Source organism: Dermatophagoides farinae, unplaced genomic scaffold, assembly GCF_024713945.1.
Source record: "Dermatophagoides farinae isolate YC_2012a unplaced genomic scaffold, ASM2471394v1 contig6, whole genome shotgun sequence".
Lineage (NCBI taxonomy): Eukaryota > Metazoa > Arthropoda > Arachnida > Sarcoptiformes > Pyroglyphidae > Dermatophagoides > Dermatophagoides farinae.
The window spans coordinates 242630-267655 of record NW_027461521.1 but is presented as its reverse complement, the minus strand read 5'-3'; the positions used below and the strand labels follow the sequence as shown (position 1 = coordinate 267655).

At 34.0% G+C, this 25026-nt stretch overlaps 1 protein-coding gene across 1 annotated transcript; it reads right to left on the bottom strand.

Annotated features, from left to right (window-relative positions):
- Window positions 1–22237: 22237 nt before the first annotated feature.
- On the bottom strand, window positions 22238–24654 carry LOC142598087 (uncharacterized). Its single transcript, XM_075735052.1, has 6 exons — window positions 24277–24654; window positions 24051–24138; window positions 23065–23843; window positions 22818–23010; window positions 22337–22520; window positions 22238–22292 (listed from the first exon to the last, which is right to left on the bottom strand). The coding sequence occupies exons 1-6, from the start codon at window positions 24652–24654 to the stop codon at window positions 22238–22240; spliced, it is 1677 nt and encodes a 558-aa protein (XP_075591167.1).
- Between the last annotated feature and the right edge of the window lie 372 nt (window positions 24655–25026).

The window sequence follows — 25026 nt, the reverse complement described above, 5'->3', positions numbered from 1 at the left end:
TAGGACTTAGAAACAACTTCTTGTAGCAACAAAACATCGGGCTTTTTTTGGCAAATTTCGTAGTAAATACCCTCAATACGAGATTGAAAATTTGTTTCGTTCAAACCTTGGATGTTCCATGAAAGAACAGACATCACCAAATTTTCATCTTTGAAGTCAAACTTCATTAAATTATAAAAAGCTAAGTTTTAGCTAACAAATATGAGAATAAGCATTGGCCTGCTTGCGGACTCGAACTGAGACGTTTTAAAATTTTATGTTCTTTAATTATTTTATTTTACGATATTTTATAGATTAGAATGCTCCGTCTTTTAATCTTTCGATACGCTGTTTTTGAGAAAGTTTATAAATTCAGACAAATTTGGGATCTGAAAAGACCAATCTGGCTGGTTTTCAATGTATTTGGGTGCGTTATCTATTGAAAGAAGACTTTTTGAATACAACTGACAATATCCCTGGTACGTCTATAAAAAAGTTGCGCGTTGAAAAAACTTACTAATTTTGTCAAATCGATGGGAAACAAAGCCAACGCCGGATTAACGACGTAAATGTCATCTACCCAGTTTAGTTTGGCTTTTTTTGAGTTGTGAAATGCGAGTTTCGTCAATATTGTTATTGCTACAGAGTGGTAAATAATATGGCTGCTTTCGTTAGCGTGTTTTAAAGAGTCTCGACATGTCTTGGGGAAATCGTTCATATTTGTGGTTTTGTATAAAATCCATTTAAAAAAAACCGCGATCAAATTGCCATCAGTCTCTTCGTGTTTACTGCTAGATTTTTGCAAAAGATCATCGTCGACACTGCCAACTCCTAAAATCGAATTCATGTCTTCAGAGCCAATGACAATAATTATTTGTGAGAAAGTCGACAAAGATTGAATTAATTTTCTTTTCAACCCACGTGTAACAAGCAACGAATTATTTCTGCCAAACTCGTCTTGAGTACTACCTAGTTTAGTTAAAAAATAGTAAGAAATTTGCTTATTCTGTTCGTATCGTTCAATAATGTCATTAACTGAAGTTATCATATTTTCCCATATTTTTTCTCGCAGATAATTGCTTTTCATCGGCGATTATTATTATAATTTCTAATTTCCTTGCGCCATTAATAATTATTTCATAGATACTATGATGCAAGACAGAATTAGTAAACAAGAAAATGTGTGCGAAAAGAATTTAGAAGCACAAAAAAAGATTGCGTAAGTCCTTGAATTAGCGTTATTCATCCGGTACTTGTGATGAAAAAAGCTGCAAGTGAAACTCTGCTGTAGTGAGGAGAAAAACAAACGATTTGAAGTGTTATGTTCAATGCTTGACCATAAAGCAGTGGAACGAAGTAAGTTTTAAGTTTTTTAATTATTTTAGTTTCCTTAATTAAATTGACTAAGCCCAGTTTCTACGAAAAAATCGAAGCGTTTATTTTAAGTAACTCTCAGATAATAAGTACTGGTCAACTGATCGACGAAACTATGATGAAAAACATTCTGTTAAAATTTTCAGAGGCTGAAAAACCCACTAGAGTAGAGATAAAACACAAAAACTATATTAACGAAGAGAGTGACTGGGAAGACGAATGGGAGGTATAAAACAAATCTGACTTTTTATCGTAAAACGTGTTTATATTAAGAAACCTATATAAAAATCTGCTAGTAGTGAAATCTGGTTTTGCTCAGCAGAATTATAGTTTAATTTGTAGTATTTTTTTTGCTTTTAACTATTTTATTGAAAAACAAAAAAATTGATTTTCTAGTTTTGCTGAACTGGAATGTAAATTACATTTTTAAGGAGCAAAATTTTCTTTCTTTGAAAAAAAATGTGATAGTAATACGACTATGTCGAGCATATTCAGTCTGCAAGACGAATGCTATGAAATAGTTCCAATTATCAATTCATTTCTTACGTGTCTAAGGTCGTTTTCCTCGGTAATTTATTTAGACAACAGTGAATTAAACTGTGAAGGGCCGTTATCTTTATACTGCTTGCAGGTCTCCATGGCAACTGCCATCAATGTTAATGTAAATGAAGAAAATTCAAGTTTTAGTTTATATCCCAAAACTAGGAAGTCTCAATACGATTCAGAAGCTCTATCTACATCGCAGCTTAACTTAGCAAATCATTGTGGTGAGTTTCAAGATACGACAACTAAATTTTCTACCGTCTGTTTGACCAGTTTGGAACTTTGTTTAAATTACATATATTTTGCTATAAAAACAATTTTAGCTGATAGTGCGGACGTGGCTGAAGCGCTAAATAGTGTAATCAAATATTTTGCAATGGATTTTAAATATTTAGATGATAAACAATATGTTTCAATTGCTAGAATTGCCGTTATACCGTTTTGCTCGCTTTATGCCATGTGTCTTCTTTCTAGCTATTTGGTGACGAACCCGTTTATAGAATTTTATGCAAACTCTTTTTGGAAATCTTTACTTAGTCTATTACAAAATTATCTTTTAACTGTTAAAAGCAGCTCAAATTTAACGGCTCTTGAGCATGTGTTTTTGGAAACCCGATGTGTGAACTTTTGTCTTGCAGTAGTTAGCAACGTGATCAAAAAATGTAATACGACTAGTTTCGATGCCAAAAATTGTTTTCTTAATCTTGTGAACTTGAGCATTTCTAATATACTTAATTGTTGTAATCCATCAAAACTTCGAAACATCAATTGTGCTCATTCTACTTTATGTTCTCAGGAAGCCGAATATCTAGCTTTCCAAGAGGGTACTTCAAAACTCAAACGATTGACGCCTGAAACTGACGAAACCAAATTTAAAAATATCTTATTAAGCTATCTTCCTGTAATATTATTTAGTAAAAACCAAGTCTGTTGTTGTTCAATTGAATTTACTTGTTCTAAAACGACGAAAAAAAAAAAGTCGCTTGGCCTCGACTGTAGAAAGATTTCTCTTTGTAAACTTTTTTCTTCTTGTTCGACATATTCAGGTAACACCACTTGTTTTGGCTCGATAGTAGTTGACGTTTGCCAGATTATGGAAGCTAACTATCATTTATATCTACTGAATATTTTTCAAACCCTTCTAGACATATGTTACGAAGACATTGAAAGCTGTGCAGTTCTATCTCACTTCGTGACTACTTTGAAAATATATGTTAGTACCTTTTGCAAAAAGTTGAAATCTACGTTTGTTAAAACTCCAATGCCACCTCTTCATACTTTAACATTAAACATGATTCCTCACTATAACATATTTCAGTACCATGTGTTATTTTGGATTTTATTTGTTGGATATAAATGCGTTGAATTTAATTGGTTTGACGAATCAAGTCAGGCGAGGATCTTTTCGTCAATGGATCAACTAAAAACCGACTCGATTCAGTTGACAAATGCCAGCTTGAACAACATCGTTTTTCAACTGCTTATTTTTTGTTCGTCTTTTATGAATATCGGCTCTCTCGAAAGAATTAGAGATTACGTAGAATTTGTCAATTTTCCAAAACTTGATTTTAATGAGTTGTTGGTCACTATTCTAAACAATGTAAATTTGGAATCTATACATTTGTTATCACTACATCAATTGGTTGAAATGTGCATTAGTGATATTTGCAAACGCGAAGCTACCATGATTAATGCTAATTTTAAATTCACAGATAATTCTTTGTTTACTGAGACTATGCCTTTTTCGCAAATTTACAACCACGGTCGCGATAACATCTGTGAGGCTAACGTCAAAATACCTGAAAATCAAATTCCGGAAAAACTCAATTTTTTAGCTTCCTGTGACATCATGGGCCGATACAACTCGTTTATTTCTGAAGATGAAGTACATTATTTTGTGTTTAGCTTTTATTTAGTCTTGTTGTTATTTTCCAAACAGAACAAACTTTTCGTTAGTATTACAATGTTGGAGTTTTTAAGTTCGGTGGACTACATATCAAAATTCGTTAAGTTAAACTACAAGGATGATGATATTATTGAAATCATGGGAAACCGTCATTTCACTCCAATTTTTATCAACTTACTTTTTTTAAATGATAATTACACGCTATTGAATTGGGCTAGGTTAACTTACAATAATGTACCAAGTAAGCTGCAGTGTGCTTCAAACTCGAGATATTGTTTTTTGCTAAGGTGTGTTATCAATATTTTATTTGAACGTTTTTCTCTTTCGATCTTTGAATGCGTAATAAAGGTTTTCTTTCGTTACGAAATAAATGACGAATACGTCATTAAAAGTTTTTTGAGTATTTCTGTATGGTATAAATACAATTTATTTTACAATTTGGACGGTTTGTTCAACAAAGAAAATGCTCGATTAACCTTGTACAATCTTGACCTGCATAGAAAAAAGCTGAAATATCAAGGTAAAAATAAACAAGCTTTTGAAGAATTGTTGGAAAACATATTAAAACCAAAATATGACTGCAACTTCTTTTTCATTTACAGTACAAACTACTTAGGCGAAGAAGACAAACTGAACTATCTAGAGTGGGCACAAAACAAATATAACCACATCGCTCAGTTTTATGATAAAGTAATAACAAACGATCAGTTCGTCTTAAAACCTTACATTTCCGAGTTGTTGATTTTGATTTCTTCGTTTGAAGACTACCAAGTAAACGTATTGGATGTCAATCCGAAATCCTACTTCGCCATTCTGCACTATTTTGGCTTGGACATTGAAGGATATCGCGGTTTGTTCGTGTTGCTCAAATATTTTGAGATTAAAAATATCAAAGATAACTATTTTGACTTTAAATTTCTTTTTCACAATACTTTACAAACATTAAGAATCGAATCTTCGTTTGGATCTCGAAGAATAGAAAATAAAAATCACTATTCGATCCTCAGTACAATTTGTGCTGCCGAATGCTTGTCTAAGCTTGGAAAAATGCCAAAAGAATGTTTGCCCTTGGAGTTAAAATACTATGTCAAAAATTCTATTTTGTCAAAACCGGATTCAAAAGTGCCTAATTTACTTAGTAATTTGTATCAAAACATAAGACTGGACTGTTATTGCCACATTAAAAGCCAATTAACAGATAGGTTGTTTCATATTATTGGCTCTATTCTGAGGAGAAATGACTCGGTTTCAGGGGCTGTGGTCTATAGTATTGCGAAGAACTTGATAAGTTCTCATTTCGATAAAAAATCTGAATTTTTGTCCTTGTTATCATCGTGCCTGGAAAGCGACGTGGAGTTTAAAAATTATATTTCATTTAAAGGCTGTTTATTGCCAGATAACAGAATAAGTAATTATTACAAAGAGCTGATCAAGCTATACTTAGAATATCGTGACAATATAAATATTTTTGCTGAGTTTGATGAACTCATTATCAGTAGTATGCTTTTGTACCCAGTAATTTTGCTGCTTGTTTTAGCCTCTTTGTTAATTTCTATCTCTGAGCACGAAGTTTTACTACAAAAAGTTGCGCAACTCTTTACAAATATTATAAAAGACGTAGGCCAGCATATTGACTCGAGTTCTTCATTAGACTGCTCCGAATATGAAATGCTCGTTAATATAATAGTTGAAGGAATTTTGTCTTTTGCTTACTATCATTCAACGAAAAATAACGATAAGTGCAGAGTTTTTTTTGACGAGTTGGACTTGTTTTCAATACTCAAGTATTTTTCAAAAAATCAATATACGTTGTTTATTGATTTTCTCATTACATTTGGGTTTGACTTCCATGCGTATTTTATCAAAAACGAAAAAATAAATAGTGATTTAGACATCATAGATACTAAAGAATTTGATGTGCTCGTCGAAAAAGAAATTCTAAGTTTTCTGCAGGAGGATGACGAAATAAAGCAGAAAAAAATTGAAAACTACTTGATCTTAAATATTAACAATAAATTCAACAACATAACTACTTGCAACGCATACGATTATATCGAAAAAATTAGCAATCTTCCGTATATTAAGAGCCATATTCTAGAATCATACAAAGGGAAGCATAAAATCATTGATGCGTGGGTTGATATCTACTTGAAAAAAGAGCGTTTTGAAAACCTTTTATACATTGTCGCTTCAAAAAATGAGTTTGAAAAGTTTGTAAATGACGTAGATAAAACATTTAATTACGGTTTTATTGATTTCAGTCACGTGGACGAGACTGTTGAACCTGTACTTAGTCGTTACGACAGTCTGGAAGCGCTCGAAACTAAGTGTACCGACTACAATATTTATTCAGAACTTCTTTCTAGTATAAAATATTTGGACGCGCGGCCTATTCTGTTAGACAATCACCTCAACAGTACTTATTTTAGCTATCGACGAATTATTCTAAACACGCCCAACAATTATTCTATTCAACATGATTTTCTGTGTTACACTTACGATACATTACTCAATTATTTGTATTCGTCAGAAACCAATTTAATAAACAATCTAAAGCATTATATCAAGACGCAGTCAATTTCAAAAGTCGTAAATTCAATTTTCGATCACCAAATTCCTACTACAGGCATTTCTTTCAACAATTTATTGCATCATTTTTTAACAACAGGTTTTAGCATCTTGCTAGGGTGTAATTATTACGACGAGGATTGCATCCTTAAAGTAGTGTCTTTGCTAACCCTGCTTGAAACTCCAATTACTTCTGATTCCAATACACGAAAAACCCAGAGTTCTGACACTAGTAATTTTAACAACACTATCTACAACGTTATGCAGAAACATATTGACACAAAAGCTTTTGTTGAAAATATATTAGCTACTTATAGCTCGCTGATTATTAGTGTGCCAATCTATAAATGGTATAAAATCGTATATCTACTCATGTCACACTGCAATAACTCGAATCCTTCGATAATTTTATACGGCCCCCTTATGGGTAATATATTAATTACGTACCCAAAGTATATTGTTTGGCGTTTGACATCTTTAAAATTCATGAAAAATTCTATGTACGTTGACACTTACAATTGTATTATCAAACTCGTAATCAATATAATAACTACTTTCTTGAGCTTTTCTTCTTTAACACCGTTCACCAAAAAGCTGAACATTTGTTTAGCTTCCCTACGAAACGACATTAATGATTTCGCATATCGTTTTTTTAAGTCTACTTTAACAGAGCTCTATAACCATTATTTCCAAGAAGATTCGACAAAGTTATTGAATCAAAAATTATCCGAAGTTCTTCTCGCTATAAAAAAAAGCTCTGATCTGTTTAAAATTTTGATTGAAACAGCCAACAATACAAATATTCAAATTAAAAAACAGTATACAGCAGTAAAAGAATGTTCTAATCTATATTATTTTGACTATAAAAAATCATCGTTGATAGTCCCCGATACAACTAACTTGAAATTAGACCTTGATGAACCCATGATTGATTTTATCTCTGTCGGGCTCAAACGAAATATGAAGTATTTGTCGATTTTAAGACTCTGGGCGCGTTACAATCCAGGATTCGTTCCTGCTGTGAAATTATATCGAAAACCAGAATTGTACAAACAAAGCTCCGAACAATTGATATATATAACGCGGCTACAAGATGAAATGACAATTTACACTTCCAAACAAAAACCAAAAGTGATTAGTTTCTTATGCTCGGACGGTTACGCTAGAAATTTTTTGTTAAAATGCGAGAACAAAGGTGATATTCGGAAAGATGTTTTCGCAATGGAGTTTGGAAATTTGTCCAATAAATATTATGAATTATCTTTTTCTTTCTCAGAAGCGTCTAGAACTAGCGGAATAAACAGTGATACAGTTTCAGTTATTGACTCGACTTTGGTTAAATATTCGAAGAAAAATACAAACAAGGATAAACTGCAGCAGTACATAGATTTTGAGTTCAAAAACAACTTGAGTAATTTGGCTTTGAGAAACCAAAAATTGCTGGACACAGGTGAATCGACAATCAAGCCTTACGCTGTCATAGCACTACAGGAAGTTTGCGGATTGATAGAGTGGATCCCAATGACTTTGACTTTGAGAAAAATAATTTCAGCGGATTTAGCTCAAAATGACACTAAATTACCGAGAAAACCTATTCAACGTGGGCAACAAGAATTATACCTGAAAGAATATTACATTGCTAAAAATGCTACTAAACCAACATTGCATAGTAAATATTATCAATTGTTTGGTTTAAGTAGTTCGACTTGGATTCAGGCTAAAAATAACTTTATTTCTTCAACTGCTCATTGGAATATTTTTGGTTTTATGATTGGACTGGGAGACCGTCACCTCGATAATATTTTGGTAGATTTACGGGACGGGGCTATAATTCACGTTGACTTTGATTGCATTTTAGATAAAGGTTTCAGTTTGGTCATTCCGGAGTTAGTTCCGTTTCGTTACACACAAAACATACAGGCAATGGTTTCTTACCATACGCCTATACTATTTAATAAGATGATAAAACTTTGCAAGTACGTCTTTAGAGATAATACTAGTGAATTTATTACGTTATGTTTTTCATTTATTAACAATCCTTTAATTTATTGGAAAAGCGAAACTGTTTATACAACCGTTATTAATTCTATTAAGAAAAAGTTTTCTGGCAGAGTGAACTATTCGGCAGTCTTTACGGATCTGTCTGATAAAATGAATCCTTATAAGTTAGCAAATAGCATCAACATTGTTTATAAAAATGTACCTTGGAATTATCAAGATTTGAGTCCTAAAGCGCAGGTCGAATTGCTCTTGAAGGCTGCGTCTGATGATTTGAATTTAGCATTGATGTATGCTGGATGGACCAGCTACGTGTAAAATGTGAAATACTAATTATTTTTCCGAAACTGATTTATAAATGATAGGACTGTGTTCTGATGGCAATGGTTGTTGAGTAAACCAGGGGTGTTGCATAGCTTCTTTAGCTGAAGGTCGTTTTAGTGGGTTAGTTTTTAGAAGACCTTCGAGGAGATCAATTGCAAGTGGGTTGACATTTTGAATAAAGGTGTTTAGTGGGATCTTTTTTCGATATTCAAAAAAAATAAAATCTGGCAAGGAAGTCACATAAGGCCAGTCGCTTTCAGAACCATCAGACACACTTGGGGTTCCTAAAATGGAAAATATTTTTGCGAGTTGATCCTCTCTATTATCTCCTTTAAATAAGGCATTACCCTTTGAAAGTATTTCTGCCAGAATGCAACCAGCAGACCAGATATCAATTTTGTTTTGGTAAAAATCTGTGTGAAACAAAAGTTCAGGCGCTCTATACCATAAAGACACCACTTCTTCTTTGGGATTAAAACGGTGTTGAGAAGCATAAATAGAAGCTAAACCGAAGTCGGCCAATACAGCTCGACCCTGGTCGTTTATAAAAATGTTACTCGGGGTCAAATCTCTGTGTAAAATCCAATTACTGTGAAGGTGGTCTAGTCCTTCAAGTATGTCTAAAAAAATTCGTTTAACCTGAGACTCATCCAACAACATATTAGTTTTGAACAGAGCTCGCAAGTCGCATTTTATCAAAGGCATAACGATGTTGACAACGTTGTTTTCCACAAAAATATCGAAAATCGGCATCAAACTGGGGTGGTTAAACTCTTTTACCACCAAAAGTTCTTGGTAAAGAGATCGGGGCAATCCATACATCCAAAATATGTTGGAAAACTGATTTTTTTGGGTTTTTTCGTTGTTTTGTTGAGATTGAGTTGATGAAAGCATGGGGTAAAATTCTTTTATTGCATAATTGTGGTTATTATCAGGCCCTACAGCCTGGTAAACTTTACCGTAAGAACCCTGTCCTAATAAAGCATTATGCAATTTCGTATATTTTAAAGAGTCAGTTTCTACTACGTCATCAAGGTTCATAACAGAATTTATCGATAAACATATTTTCAATAGGTAATTTATTTTTTAATAAGAATATACAAATAAGAATGGCAACAACAAAAATGTAGCGAAGAAAAACGGCAATTTTAAGCTGGTTCAAAGGATTCAATAACCTGCTTAAGTTGTTTGTGAAACGAATCAATAATTTTTTTAATTTCTGATGTTGAAAAAAAATTAAGGTTAAGGTCACAATACAAAGTTGCTGGAACTTTTATCAGGGCACCTATGGATTAGAGTTTGTCGTGGAACTTACAACAAATTTTAGCAAAAAGCTCAGTAGCTTCGTATGAGCTGTTAGCTTGGGTAACGACGCAATACAGAGTTTTGCTGCATTCAGATGGGTAAAGTTCGAACGCAGTAGTTTCTCTTGAAGTTGAATTACTGGTTACTTTAATAATAGCGTGCTTGTTTGCTTGTTCCTCGTATGAAAAAACAGGTATGACGTTTGCCGCCGTTGAAGTGATTATTTGACTAGTTGCAGCTAGACTGGAGTTCATATACGATTTAACTGTCAAATAATATTTAAAAAAAGAAAAGTTTATTTTTTTATCCTTGTTAAAAAGGATAGAACATCTGTCTGGTTTTTATTTGTCTTGAAGCGAATGCCGAGTTATGCTGTTTTTTCGCACATTACTTTTTCTTTGAACTACATATATGAGTTTTATAACCGAATTAAACGGGGTATTTTTCCACGGAAACTAGTTAGATACTCCAACAAAGAACTAATTTTGGTTGAGAAATTGGTTGAAATTTATCGATTTCAAACTTCGTTACTGCGTATTCAAAAAGATTGTCGGCTGGCGTTGCACGAACTGTCAAACAACTTAATCAACTGTGTTGTTTGGTCACAGATAAACGAAAAAAAGTCAGAATGCAGCGAACTTAAAACTATTAAAGATGAAATAAACAAAAAAATAAAGAGTCATATTGTTAACAAAGCTACTCCAGAAATTCGCATTCTTCGAACTACTAACAAAATTAAACCGCTTTTTACGAAATCCATGTCTGAGCAAATTAAGAACAAGTTTTTTTTCCAGCTTTGTGAGCACTACTATTTAATCTTGCTGCAGGACAGTTCAATGACAACTGTTCTTGGCGAACGAAGCTCTTTGTCTAATTCAGATTTTACCACTAACAAAGAGTTGTTAAAACAAATCATAACAGAGAACTATTCAAACGAAAACCTTAAACTTTTGTTAAGTTTAGTTAACAAGGAGCTAAGTAATTACAGGTTCCCAAACCGTTTTTGGAAAAATTTTTGGTCTGAGCTGGCTAGCTCAATCGATTCAAGCGAGCACTCCAGAAACTTTCAAATTCACTGGCTCAATAACTACCACCCAAACGCGTTCAACGAGATAAAATTGGCAAAAAATGAATTTTTTCACTACTTAAACAGTGTGAATAACAATTGGAAACTGCTAGCAAAAAAACTTGACGTTCTTCCTTATAAATGTTACGAGAAATATCTGTTTTTTCAATCTCTTGACTTGTCAGATTTTTCCGAAGCGGAAAATCAAATAATACTTGATAGATTGATTCAAACCGGCGCAAAATTAGACACAGTGATTAGAAAAAACGAAATCTTGAGGTATGAAGTCGAAAATGACTTTATTTTAAAATTACAGGCACTGTTGCCAAACCGTTCGTACTATGCAATCAGTCAGCAAATAAAAAAAATATTGGCTTCTGTTAAGCGGAACAGAAAAAATAAAGGGAGCTGGCCTATTGTTTTTGACTTAAAATTAGCTTTTTTAATAATGTATTTTGGATCTTCGAATTGGCTGAAGATTTCTAACACCAAAATACTAGAGAACAAAACCGAAGGCCAAATAAGAGAAAGATTCGTGCGTAGATTGCAGTGGAATTAACACATAAGAAAATTTTGTTATTATAAGACTAATTTTTGAGTTGTGGCAAATTAATTTCCCTGAAATATTAATCTTTTATTTATTAAAATGTATATTTTACCATTAAGGTTGAAATTTTAATGGTAAAAGGATGTTCAACTAATTAAATGAAAACCAGTTTTGAAGTTTACATACTCGGGTCTGGCCCTTCGATGGGCATTCCAAACTTAAGTCACATTCTGAATTTCAAAAAAAAATGGTTAGTTTAGTTTAATATTTATAAATTAGAATAGCATTTGCTTCGACGCATTGGATGATACGAAAACTGAAAAGCTCAATATATGTTTGTTGATTCGTTTCATCGATGGCGAGAACACAATAGACTCCATAATTGATGTGGGGAAAACATTTAGAAATACAATGCTGAAATTAGCTAGAAAACTAAATATCAAACAGGTTAAAAACATTCTTCTGACACACAGCCATATGGATGCCATTGGGGGACTGGATGACATTCGCGATATACAATATTTTAAAGCCAAATCAAAGCCAGACCAAATTATAAAAAGTTACTTTCCCGATTACCGGCCTCGAATTTTTTGCAACGGTGAAACTTATGGAATGATCAAAAAACATTACGATTATATTATAAATGCTAGTGGGAGCACATTTTCCGTTAAAAAAATATCACTTTGTGATTTCAATTTATTTATTAATGGCGACGTGCTAAGCTTAACTAATCCGTTAGAAAATGTCTATTTCAACAGTTTAGACGTTGAATCGTGCAAGTTTATTTTGCCTGAAACAAATTTAGAAATACAAACACTTCCGGTCTGGCACGGCGCGAATTTTGTCTGCATAGGATATAGTATTTTTGACGGAAAGCGCCGTGTAGTAATTATTACAGATGTTTCTCAATTTGTACAAAGCACAATTGATATAATTGATGCTTTTGGCCCGTTCGATACGCTTTTGATCGACGGTTGCGGCTGGGAAAGACATTTGTACTCGCACATTTGTCTGTTCGAAGCGCTGTTCGCGGTTTATCGGTGGACCCCCAAGTCAACTTATATTTTGGGTTCTGGCTGCATGACGATCACAAAATTCGTTTCTTCCGACCAGTTAGTCGAATTTGTTAAGCAAATAGACGAATACTGTGCAAACCCAAACGCAAATTTGAATTTTGAGAAAAATTTGGAATATTTAGAACAGAGTTTTGTCAATTCCATGATTAACAATACGCCACCTCACAGACAAATTAACCGAATTGAATTAATCACACTTGGAACAGACGGTTTGAAAATCTGACACGCCTTCGAATTTCGAATTTTAATTATTAGCGTTGTTTGCGTCATCAGCGGCGAAAAGATCTTTGATATCGTCCAATTCCAGTGGAGGCTCATCTAGCCTGTCTGACGTGTACTTCGGTTTGTTTGTGATTTGACCGTCTATTTCTTTTAGTAATTGCATTTTACGAATCGTACTTGGTTCAAATAAAGTATTGTCCATAGCTTTTGCGCCGTACAATTCCGCTGAAAACCTTCGTGGAACGTAGTTCTTTTGGAATTCAGTAGTGGCGACATTGCTTCGGCGATACAATTCGTTTTCTTTCGTGTGAACGTTAACTTTTAGTGGTGTTAAATCTCTTGGCTTGAAGCCTGGTAAGATTTCTTTCTGTTTTTTCAGGAGCTGCTGATACTCTCGACTGACCATAGCACATGCATTTCTAATAGTTTCCTGCTTATCCGGTGATGCAGTCCACCAACCTAGGTCGTCATTTTCATCGTCGGACATTTCTTGGTAAGTAGTAGTGATAGTTTGATACGGAGTAGACTCCACCGCTTGTCTGAGCTGTTTGATTCGATTCCTAGCTTGTGAAGCAAACGGATCTATTAACTCCATAACACTTGTGTTTGGAGGTTCAAGCACATTAGGCAAGTAGACTACTTTACTTAGTTCAGCTTGCTGGGCTGTTGATCCCATATATTTGCCAATGTTGTATCCAACCAAGTTGTTTAGCGTTAGGTTTTCAGTTATTACATTTTCTTTACTAGTTTCTGATACTTTTTTGAATTCTTGAAGTGTTTCTGGATTCGTTGCGTTGTTAAGATAAGCACGTGCTTCAATCAAGCTGTTCAACATCGACTCTTTAAGTTCTTTGCCTAATATTTGTTCACTCATAAAGGGACACACAATTTCTGCAAACTCAGAAAAAGTTAATTTGTACGGGTCTCTAATTCTAAACTTCCTAATTTGATTTTCACTTTCTTTTTGCTTTATACATTTAATTATTTTACCGAGCGTTTTCTCCGATTCGCTGGTCATTTTAATATCTTTAGGCACCCAAATGTTATTGTGGTTATCTGAAAAAAAACTAACAATGCGGCTGCAAATCTGGTACAAAGAGCTTACTGTATTTAGCAAGTTACTCGTCACACTAGTTTTTGTTTCAGTAACGTTATGTTTGCTGGAATCAGTGCTGCTGAATAAGTCAAAAAAATTCCAAAACAATCCAGACTTTTGAAACAAGTCTGTTTGTTTGGCTTGAATATTTTTCAGCGCCCGTTCTTGATGAAAAGTTTGACCCGGAGGTTTTTTTTCTGTCAGACTAGTTTGAAACGAATTTGCGTTGTTATTATCATTATAAGAAGACATCAGTTTTTTTCCTAAATTCCCTGTTAATTGGCATAAGCCATGTATCGATTTGTCTAGTAAATCGTATGGATTTGCAGGAGTATTCGGGTCTTTTATATAGCTATGCTGAATTTTTTCTTTCTTAGAGTAATTTTGGTATAGATCGCGTGTACTGACTTGGTTCTTGTTCAAATCATTTTCCATGTAAAGTGGGTTAAATATCAGTTTGTCGAATATTGAGTTTTCTTTACAAAACGTGTTTCTATAATTGGTATTGTCCGGTTTGAAATCGAAAATGTACCAAGCTAACTTTGATCTTGATATAATTTGTTTAATGTCACTTGTCTTAGCCAGCTGTTCCACATTTCCCGTGGCAGCTAGTTGAAACAAGCTCATTGCTAAAGATAAAGGTTTTTGTAAATCGCTGAACGAGTAGCAGATGTAATTTCCTTCTCCATCTTTGAATTTACAAAACGCTGCGTTGCACTCACAATTGGCAGAAGCCTGTTTTTTTACGTTGAGTAATATTTTGTTGTAAGAATTGTTTGCAACCTTGTTTGATTCATACTTGTGGCAAGTGCACGAGATCTCTGTTGTGGGAGAGATTCCGTTTATAATTGACACACAATAGGAGCACAACGTCACAACTGGCTTGGACTTATCGTATATAATTGTGTTTGGACACGGAGACGGAGTATGAGTTTTCCACCACCCGTAAAAACCTTTGTTCTCCAATCCAATGCGAGTAGTTTCAAATGGATCATTATTTATTGCTACGTTGCTGAAATCCCATTCACCTGAGTTTCTTTGTTTGTTTAAAACTAAAAATTTTTCTGAATTGTCTAGAAATGTGACTGTTCGGTCACTTTTCTCGAGACTGTCTACATAGTCGTTGCCGTTCTCTGTGAAAACTGCGTTTGAATCTAATTTCCTGGATAAACCTTTCATTAGAAACAATTTTGATCATAATTATAACGAGTTAATTTTAATGCACCCGACTTGTGATATATATTTTTTCGATGCTTTGGAACTCAAGGCTCCTAAACCTCATAAATAGATACTGTATTCTTTGTAATTATCGTTAGGTTCCATAAACACTCAAATTGTTTTATTAAATATTCCTATATTATCAGCGTTTGAATGCATTCACAGTTTGAAGCTAGTTTTCTGAGAGGTCAATAAGATATAATTTTTCAATTTGGTTCCAGCCACATAGAACAGGTAACCATGTTCGAATATACTAAATTATGAGTGAAATAAAGCTGTATATTTGGTTAAAACCTGGCTGACGTAGTACGTTCCTTATTAAGCATTTAGGCTGAGTGATTGAAAATCAGAAAAGAGCGGAGTGTGTTGACACCTATCCACCAAAAAATCTATATTTCATATTTTAGAAACAATTTTACACAGTAACGAATAAATTATTATTGGTTTCGTTATTTAGCAACATTTCGAACACTTTGTAATCAAAAGATCAACTCTGAGATTATAAGAGATTAAAACTTTTTTTTAAACAAGTACTAGATTGATAAATAGAGTTATTCTAGATTTTTCTGTTATTATGGTTCATATGAAATTGTAAAACGCTTTAAACTAGCTAATAAATTTATCATAAGTAAAAAAATTTATTGTAAGTATTGAAAAAACATATATCCGTAACTAAAAACTATTTTTGCTAGCGTGTGAAATAATTGCCTTTAAATCGATCTAAATTTAAATGTAGAAAAAAACTCAATTTGAGTTGTAGACAAAGTTCTGTATTGTGCATTTATTCTAAATTTTTTATACATAATCAATGTGCTTATACCATTATAAAAAATTGTAAATAAACGTAAAAGTTAATTTTTGAGTTTTAATGCCTGCTAGTCGTTATTTTTGTCTATGGAACAAAGATTAAAGATCTATTAGGAATTCTGCTTACAAATATTATTTGACTAAAACTGTTTTTTTGAGCGATATTCTTCGCCATTTTAGATTGTTAATGATCGTTACACGTAAGATCTTCTTTATATTAAGTTGTTCAACGTGTTTTGTTAAATTCATCATGGGAGAATCAAATGTAGTAAGCGATGCTTATGGTACGATCTTAAAAAACGTAAAATTGTTACCAAGGTACGTTCAGGAATGCTAGATCAGTTTAGTGAAAATATATTAAGTCCACTGGACTCACAAAATTTTTATACAGGTTCAGTTAGCCAAAAAATAAACATTGTGGACTATATAGTAAATGAAAATTCGTCGGCAGATCTAAAAAAAATTAAAATGGCGAAACGACTTCAAGCTAAATTGGAAAATCTAGAAGACAAAGTTTACAACAACATTTCCGTATTAAATAACTTAATAACAAATACTCGTTTATAAACTTATTATAAGTTACTGCAAAGTAATAATAATTGATTAAAAATATAATGCATTATCATTGCATAATAACAAATCACAACATTGTAACGTACGTTATAAAAAAAAAAATCAATTCACTGTACCATACATTACAAATAATGAAGATTCTTCTTTAACCATTAGAGAAAAATTTTTACAAGATTGAAACTCGTTCGGTCATTTTTTTAAGTTGAAGTAAGTATGACTAAAAAGCATGTGGTTTTAAACTAGGATTCTTTGAATTTATATTCTTTAGAAACGAGCTGAACGATGCACTTTTCACAATCGATTTCAATTAAACCAATCCGAATAAATTAATTGGTCCGTTATTTATACTTTGAGAGTCGAAGATGTTCTTGCGGAATTTTTGTTTCCGTGGTTTATGATCAAGCTCTTGGACATTTTTCTTTGAAACACTATTTCTCCACAAACTGACGTGTGAATATTCCTTGCAAGGATATTTGACATTGCAGTGCTTTTCAATTTTTTTTCTGGATTCCAAACTAGGGCGCATGGGCAAGTAATTGGCGCATCTACCGTGGTAAATGTCGCTCGCTTTGCAGTACTTATCGTCGACTAACAGCCAGCCTATCGGACATTCCGCTTCTTCGTCGGGTTCACAGCTAGCTCCCGTGTGATATAGCGGCCATTTTAACGAATAGTTTTCTTCAAATTTTTTTTTTTCTGCTACCGATTTTATCTGGCTGATTGGCAAATCCTTGAAGTAAAAACCTCGGTAGTCTTCGTCGACTACAGTGCAGAATTGTTGGTTATTTTTTTTAATTTGTTTCCAGCCTTCCGGGCACAGTTGTGAATAGTTTCGTTCGCGCGGATTTTCGCACGGATACATGAAGTTGCATCTGTTTTCTAGACTGATTTTTTCCTGTATCGAGCGCGCAATCCCTTGAATAGGCGGACAGGGACCCATATATTCGTCTTCCACTTCACATTTCCAATCTCCTTCGATTTTTTTCAGTGACCAGCCTAGCGGACATCGAAATCTGTAATCTCGTCTGCACTTTTGAAGACTGGGCCATTTAACTTTACACTGCAAAGAGATATTTCGCTTGACGTCTTCCGGAGCGTTGGCAGCTTCAAACTGCGTAAACGCTACATTGGTCTTTGAGTAAACACCTTTTGAATTAATGTGTACAAAGGCGCAAAGAGAAATAACACTGTTGCTTATGCATACCTTATTTTCTAATAATATCCAGCCAACGGGGCAGGGTGCGGAAAAATCCTGTACATGGTTATCTACACAGGGCCAATAAGCGTTGAATTCAAGTTCTAAAAGCCGCTTCTCTTCTTCGTTTTTCGTAATTTTAAAGTACCCTGAATTTGATCCCTTGTAACTTATGTCGGCTAAACAGTATTTAGAGCTCACATGCCAATTAGTTGGGCAGTCGTCGCTGTAGTCACGAACACAAATCGAACTGTAAATGTCACCGTCTGGAATTAAAGGTCTGTGTGATTTTTCTGTAACATTAAGCATTTCATTTTTCAGATTTATATTGTCTGTAACGCTGCTTTGCTCGAGCCTTTCCAACTAACAATAGTTTTTTTGCAACACGTACGGAAAGATCGTTCAAAACGCTTTGTTTAGCACTTAGAACCTGAGCTTTTGTGAATGATAAACTAACTAAACTGATAACATACAAAAACATCAATATGATCGATTAGTTGTTCAAACTTAAAATATTTAAATATTAGTTTAATTTTGGCGTTTAAATCTGGAAGGCTTAAACAACCAAAACTACTACTACACGATATAAAATAAACTTCCTTGCCTTTAGAATATGAATTTAACAGATACACTGAATTAGTTTCAAAAATTAGCTACCATATTTATTTTTTTCAACTTTAAACTTTACTTTCAGCTTAATTGCTAAACAAGTTCGTAAAGGAATAACAGTATTCAACTTTAGCCTGATCTTGGTCACTGTCGTTTGCTGGATCTTCTGCATTTGCTGGGCCACAAGTTGAGTTTTCTTCAAGTTCTTGTTTGTTAGCGTTTGTCATATTTTTGTTGTCGATTTCTTTAGCGTCTACGCGACCTGGTTTTTTTAAATCTTTGAAAAAAGTCTTTTTGATTGAGTCTAATTCGGACGACTCGTGAAACACGGTCATTTGCTTCGCTACGTAACCAACACCATGAAATTTTTTATTATTTTTTTTTTTAGACATATCAGTAAACTTCTAAATAGTATGCCATATTACAGTATAAAAAAATTTGAAACTATTTTGAATTATTTTTTTGCGTACTATTTTATAATTCAGAGTGTTAGAACTGTTAATGACACAATTTTAGTGCTGTATAATTAACAAAATTGATAAATCGACTTTCTCGCTAAACGTTTGTTGTTGTTGATTTGTTTGCTGGTCATTCTAGTTTGGTTCTCGAGTCTTTATCGGTATATTTTGTAGGCAGCTCATAAATTCGGTAAATAAATATTTTATAACTGCCATTATATTAAATAAATTAATACTCTGTTGTATTGTAAAAGTTATTTTCCTATGCAATTGTAAACAACAATTCAACATTCATGAACTATTATAGTTCAGATTCGGAATCTGAAAGTCATGAACAACCTGCCAGAACTCAGTTTTCCAGTTGTAAAGATGATTTCGACCTAGACTTACATCGTTCTAATTATATTTTGAATTCAAAAGTGCAAGAGTAAGTTTTTATCACGCATATTTGATAGCCCATCTAGCAGATTACTCAGCTCGGCGTATGAAAGTGACGACAAGTATGATTTAATCTCTAATTATGGAGTTGGATACTTGCTGTATTCTAAAATGATATCTCAGACCGGTTCAGGTTTTTTGAGCCAAGAAAAAAAGCAAATTCAAATATCTGATAAAGACACGAACGACGAGATTTTCGACGTTTGGCCCATTTTTTTTGATTGGTGTGGGCATTTTATGCTTAATACTGACACAGAAAGCGACAGTTCATCAGAAAGTATTTTAAGTGAAGAATTCTGCTATAACAATGCTGAAACTAAAAATATTAAGATTGAACGTTCTGATTCAGACAAAACAAAGAATCTTTCTCGCGACTTGATCGAATTAATCAAACGTTCTTTAAACACATGCACGACGAGCTTAGACTTTGCCAAGCTCAAAAAAAATATAGAAAATTTCATTCGGCTTAATAATATAAGTTCTGTAAACATATTTGATTTCGAATTTCTAACTGAGTTATTTGGAGACCTGTTCTGTCAAAAACTGCTACTGACACAATTTGCAAAAGTTATGGACGCAATAAAACCTATAAGAGACGTGTGCGCTAAGCTAAAAGTAGAGAGCTACGAAAGTGCATATAAACATTTTGCAAACCAACTTATCAGTTTTTTTAGCAGTCGTAACAAGGAGTTTTGTTGGGATTTTTTTTGTCTTTTAACAAATCTACCCTTCTACTCGATGAATTCCAACGCACCAAACCTAGAATTAGTTTCGACTGTCTGTTTTTTCGCTACTAAGCAACTACTACTGTTTCTCAAAAATCCAGACGACGCCGTTGACCAGCAGCAGTTAGATCTTATTCTGTTGAAATACATAGATTCGATCTACCTCCCGTACCACAATAGTTTGAGTAAGGAAGACCGAGTTTTCACGGTTGACGTTTTCTCACGACTTGTTAACTGTAGGATCAAGTCCGGCGATATTGAAGATTCACTTAAAATTGTGAAACTGTTGATGCTTGTTAAGCCAGTGTTTCCCAAAGACAAATCCAATGAAGCACTTCATTTGTTCGAGGATAAAATTATAAATACTTTAAAAGCAGATGTACAGGGTTTTCAACACCTAGAACTTTTCACCAAACTGATTTCGAATATTCCCGCAAATATTCTGGACAAGCTGCTTCTACTGAAAGACGAGTTCTGCGTCTATTTGAAACGACATGCCAACACAGTCGTAATTGAACCAAACCAATACGCTTTGAAATTATACAAACACGTCACATTTGTCAAGCTTATAACAAAAAAAAAATTTCCTGAGCTTCGAAGCGCGAAAAAAGTTTATATGAATGTAATCACTCAGTTCTGTTTGGAAAAAAAATTGATCTAAATATTTTGACGTGCAATTATACATGCAGTAGTACCGGTTAAATGTCGAACTCTAAATCATCTCCTCAGGACCTATCCAAACTTTTCGAAGCCATACTGAAGTACAATGAAATAAAACTAATAGAGAAGAACACACATGATCTTTGGTTGTCGCTAGCGAAGTACGAAGCACAAAAAGCAATGGAAAAGAAAGATGAACAGGATCTAGAAGCGAAGAAGCTCAGACAACTGGAATTCGAGAACGCTTGGCTCAAGCAAAAGCTTGCTGGTAACCTCAATCCGCAAAAATTGTTAGTCCAAGATATGGCCGCGAATGCCGCAAAAAAAAAAAAAAAATAATTCTGAGCATCGGAATACAGCAATATTAATTTTTTAGTTCTATTAATTTCAAACAAGATCAGCCCGTTGTCAACGCTAAACATAAACTGAGACGGAAATGGATGCTTCGTATAATGTAACATTTGTACCACGAACTTTCGTTACGTTACTTTATGTTGTACTCAGCCGAAAGAATCGCTTGTCAGTATGAAAGCATTGTTTCTTCTTTACCTGAAAAAACGCTTTTAAATGTTAAAACAGAAGTAGCACTGTTCAAACAATACTTTTACGCATCCAGCTCACATCACGACGTTATCCGTTTTTTCAAAAATGTAGTCAAGAAGAAAAAAAGAAATATCAAACTCCGCTCCAGTATTCGAAAAATAGTGTCTTCAATTTTTCTCGTTCTTGAATTTCAGCAGCGAGGATCGTGCTATTTAGACATCGTGCCTGTCGCAACTTACTGTGGATTCAGCGTGCGTAGCTTGCGAAATCTGACTAGAAAAGTTGCCTTTGCCAACTACATCGTTTTGCCAAACGTTTTTTTTAATTTGTCCATAACTGCATTGTGCCAATATCACATGACAAGATTTCTGGACTCAATAGGAAACATAGAAAAAAAAAATTTTTCCAGAAGCCGAAAAAAAGCACTCAAAAATGCAGAACATGTTCGAAATCCGATTTTCGATGCAGCCCAAGATGTCACAGGTACCGACCAATCGCAAAACCATAGTGACGAAAAAATACTAGACAGTATTTTTTCAAACACAACTAGTGCGTTTGCGGTGTCCAATGTATCAAAACAGGTTATTACTGCCTCAAACGAACGGTCCAACACGCTGCAGTGGATTGACTCCGTTGAAATAATTGCTACTTACTTGGAAAAAACAAATAAAACAAAAATCACTTATAGAAATAAGATTACAATAATAGCTGCTTTGTTCTTGATAGCCGCCAAAATTTCGCCCAATACAAAAAAAATCATCACAGCAAAAGCAATTGCGGATTATTTCAGTGTACGTCTGAGTACTGTTTACAAAAAAACGAAAGAAGTAGAGCAATTGCTCACCCAGAACAAACAGCTCAGCAATCATTCGCTGCGAGTTTATTTGAAAATTCTTTCTAAAGAGGCCGATGAAAACAAGCCAAAAATCGAAGCACGGCAAAAAAATGATCAGAATCAAGACTTCCCAACAGACATAGACGTAGGGTTATATTAATTCACTTTTTTTTTAAGCTCTGCAACAAAGTTCGGTATCACCGAGTTGAATAAACCATAAGTGTATTCTGATTTTAAAAGTTGTTCAAACAATAGAGAATGCAGGGCATACCCAGTTTTGTATTGGTTTAAATCAACATTTATAATTGTGTTTTGTTCTTCGCAGAATTTTATTAAGTCCGACCAAAGCGGGTTCTTGCACAAGTATTTAACGTTTCCAACCACCCAAAGGTTTAGTCTCGCTCTTGTTAAAGCTACATTCAACCTACGTTTGTCCGCTAAAAACCCAATACTGTGTTTTTGCAGCACTTTTTTGTTGCTATTCGGAATAACCGAATCTGTTTGCGTTTCATTTATTACAGATATAGCAATTTTTTTCGAAGTTTCTGACACTAATGCCGGGTCACCTGAAATGGTCTGAATTTCACGTTTTTGAGTGTAGACAGAGTTTTGAGAGGATGATTCGGTTTTGCAAGCGTCTAAACCAGACTCATCAACAGTTTGGTCTGCATTTTTAACTAACTGCTCATTCGTCTCATTGTTTTGTTTACAACTACTTGTTTCAATTGTGCTGTCGTCATCATCTGAAATATATTGAGCTCGCACTGCGCTAAAAATGACGTAGTTTTTTTCTCGTCCTTGGAAACTGTCGACCGTATTAACGTCTATATTATTAGTTGTGCTTGCGTCAAAACCAAACGTAGTACTTATGCTTTTTCGCAACTGAAGAACCTGCTTTGCATAAGGGGTGATAACACCAGCGTGGTTCATCCAACTCCCGTGGGACTTGTTGAAATGAGAAAATAAATCATTTAAGATAAGTAAAAGCTCAGTTATGACTTGAACTTCAAGAACATTGATGTAACTATTGGTAGATTTAGTTTCAACACCCGAAATGTTGATAAAAACTAATGGAGCAAACAAAGGAAGCTTATAGTAGTCAATAAGAGGTTTCAAACTATTTACCAAATCGTGCGCGTCTTTTAACTGGCCTTTATAAAACTTATTGTTTGGAAACGCACTGATTCTTGGATGCATTCGGTATTGAGTCTGTAATAAAACTATTTTGAAATTCAGCTCCTGTAGCCTCTGGAATAAGCTTCTGTCATAATTGAGAGATAATGCAACCACACTGAAAACAGTTGCCGGCAACTGTTTCGGATCTCCGACTAAGATAACGCGTTTTGGATCCAACTTTAATGGAATCAAATTGCTTGCTTCAACACATTGAGATGCTTCATCAACAATAACTGTGTCGATAGCTCCAATAAAAGGTGTTAAGACTCGACTTCCGGCAATTGATAAAGTACAGCAGATAATAGAAGATTCCTGAATAAGTTTTCGGCTAAAATGATCGATACTTATCATTTTTCCGACAGATTTTAGTTGTGACAGACGTTCATTCAGACTCCATTTTTTAAGTTCTTTATGATATCCTGACCCTATACGTATAACATTTGGAGTGTATAGCGTACCTTTTTTATTATATATACCACCGTTCAAACGAGGGTCTGAAACTAAACGTCTCATTATTTCATCAACTGCAGCATTTGATGGCGCACAAATAAGAATTTTTTTTGTATTTTTTGCTAAATTTTGGTTAACCAGGCGAATAACACTTTGACTTGAAGTACTCGACGGGTGGTATGAAAAACATTCGTCTAATGTCATGATGTTTTCATCAATCCAGTTTGAGCCTTTTAATATAAACCCAGACCTTTCGGATTTGTTACTGTTAGGTTTCTCACAAATTTGTTTGGGGACGTTATTTTCTTTTACGTCAACTATAGAAATATCTTCTGCGCTCAAGAGAAGAGAAGTAATTGCGCTAATTGTTGAAGTTTTACCAGTTCCTGGTGGTCCTTGAATTAAGCTAACACCCTCATATTTAGTACATTCTTTAATTGCTTCCAGCTGAGAATCGTTGAATTTTGTTTCAAAAATTTTGAGTAAAGCTGGCGGAATTATAAATCGCTTGTTAGTAACGATTTTTTTTTTTTGAAATAAGAAGGGTAGCAGTGAGAACTTGGGTGTGTCTAGTAATGCGCTTACTTCTCGGAAAAGAGTCGACATATTTAAAACTTTAGTCATGGTCCAAGTGACTAAGCCTGGATTGACCAATGCGTTTGCAAGCCAATTCATTCTATAATTATCACGCTCCATCAAAAAGCCTAATAGGTCCTTATAGTGCAAAAAGTTGTCTTTGTTTTCTTCATTGACGGAGATTAATTCGTCAATAGTGTATTTTGAATCATTAATAATAACTCTAACTTCATAGTTCCCCAAACAAATTAAATTAACGATACCTAATATGTGATGGGGGTTATCACTTAAAAGATCGTTGGAAAAATCACGAGAAAATTCAGTAATTTCGTCCTTAACGTATTCTTGATTGTTGATCAAATTTAGATTATTTTGTTTAAGTAGCATGTCTATCTTTGAGTTATTATATTGATTTTTGTATTTATTGATATAATACAAACAATCTTGCGTTGGTGGAGTTCCTGACAGCAAAACTAGATCGCCTTCGTTAATTTGGTTGATAAAATTACTTCTAACTAAACTAATAGAAAATTTGTCGTCCGCAATAGACCTGACTTGAGCACATTGAACATTTTCAAATAACTCACGTCGTACTTCCATTTTTTTCGCTCTATATATTAATTGTTTGGCTTCGAGAAATATAGCTGTCAAGTAGTCGCTAATATATTCATCAACTTGATTGTATTTCACTTTCAAACTTTTTATTCGTAACTTCTGCCACAATTTAAACTCGTCTGATTCTGAGCTTAAATTTTTTGG

Coding starts and splice junctions, on each gene's coding strand:
- LOC142598087 (XM_075735052.1), bottom strand. CDS start 24,654: ATGCTACTTAAACAAAATAATCTAAATTTGATCAACAATCAAGAATAC. Junction 24,139..24,276: donor TGTCGACTCTTTTCCGAGAA/GTAAGCGCATTA, acceptor AACGATTCTCAG/CTGGAAGCAATTAAAGAATG. Junction 23,844..24,050: donor TAAAACTTCAACAATTAGCG/CAATTACTTCTC, acceptor CTTCAAGTCAAA/GTGTTATTCGCCTGGTTAAC.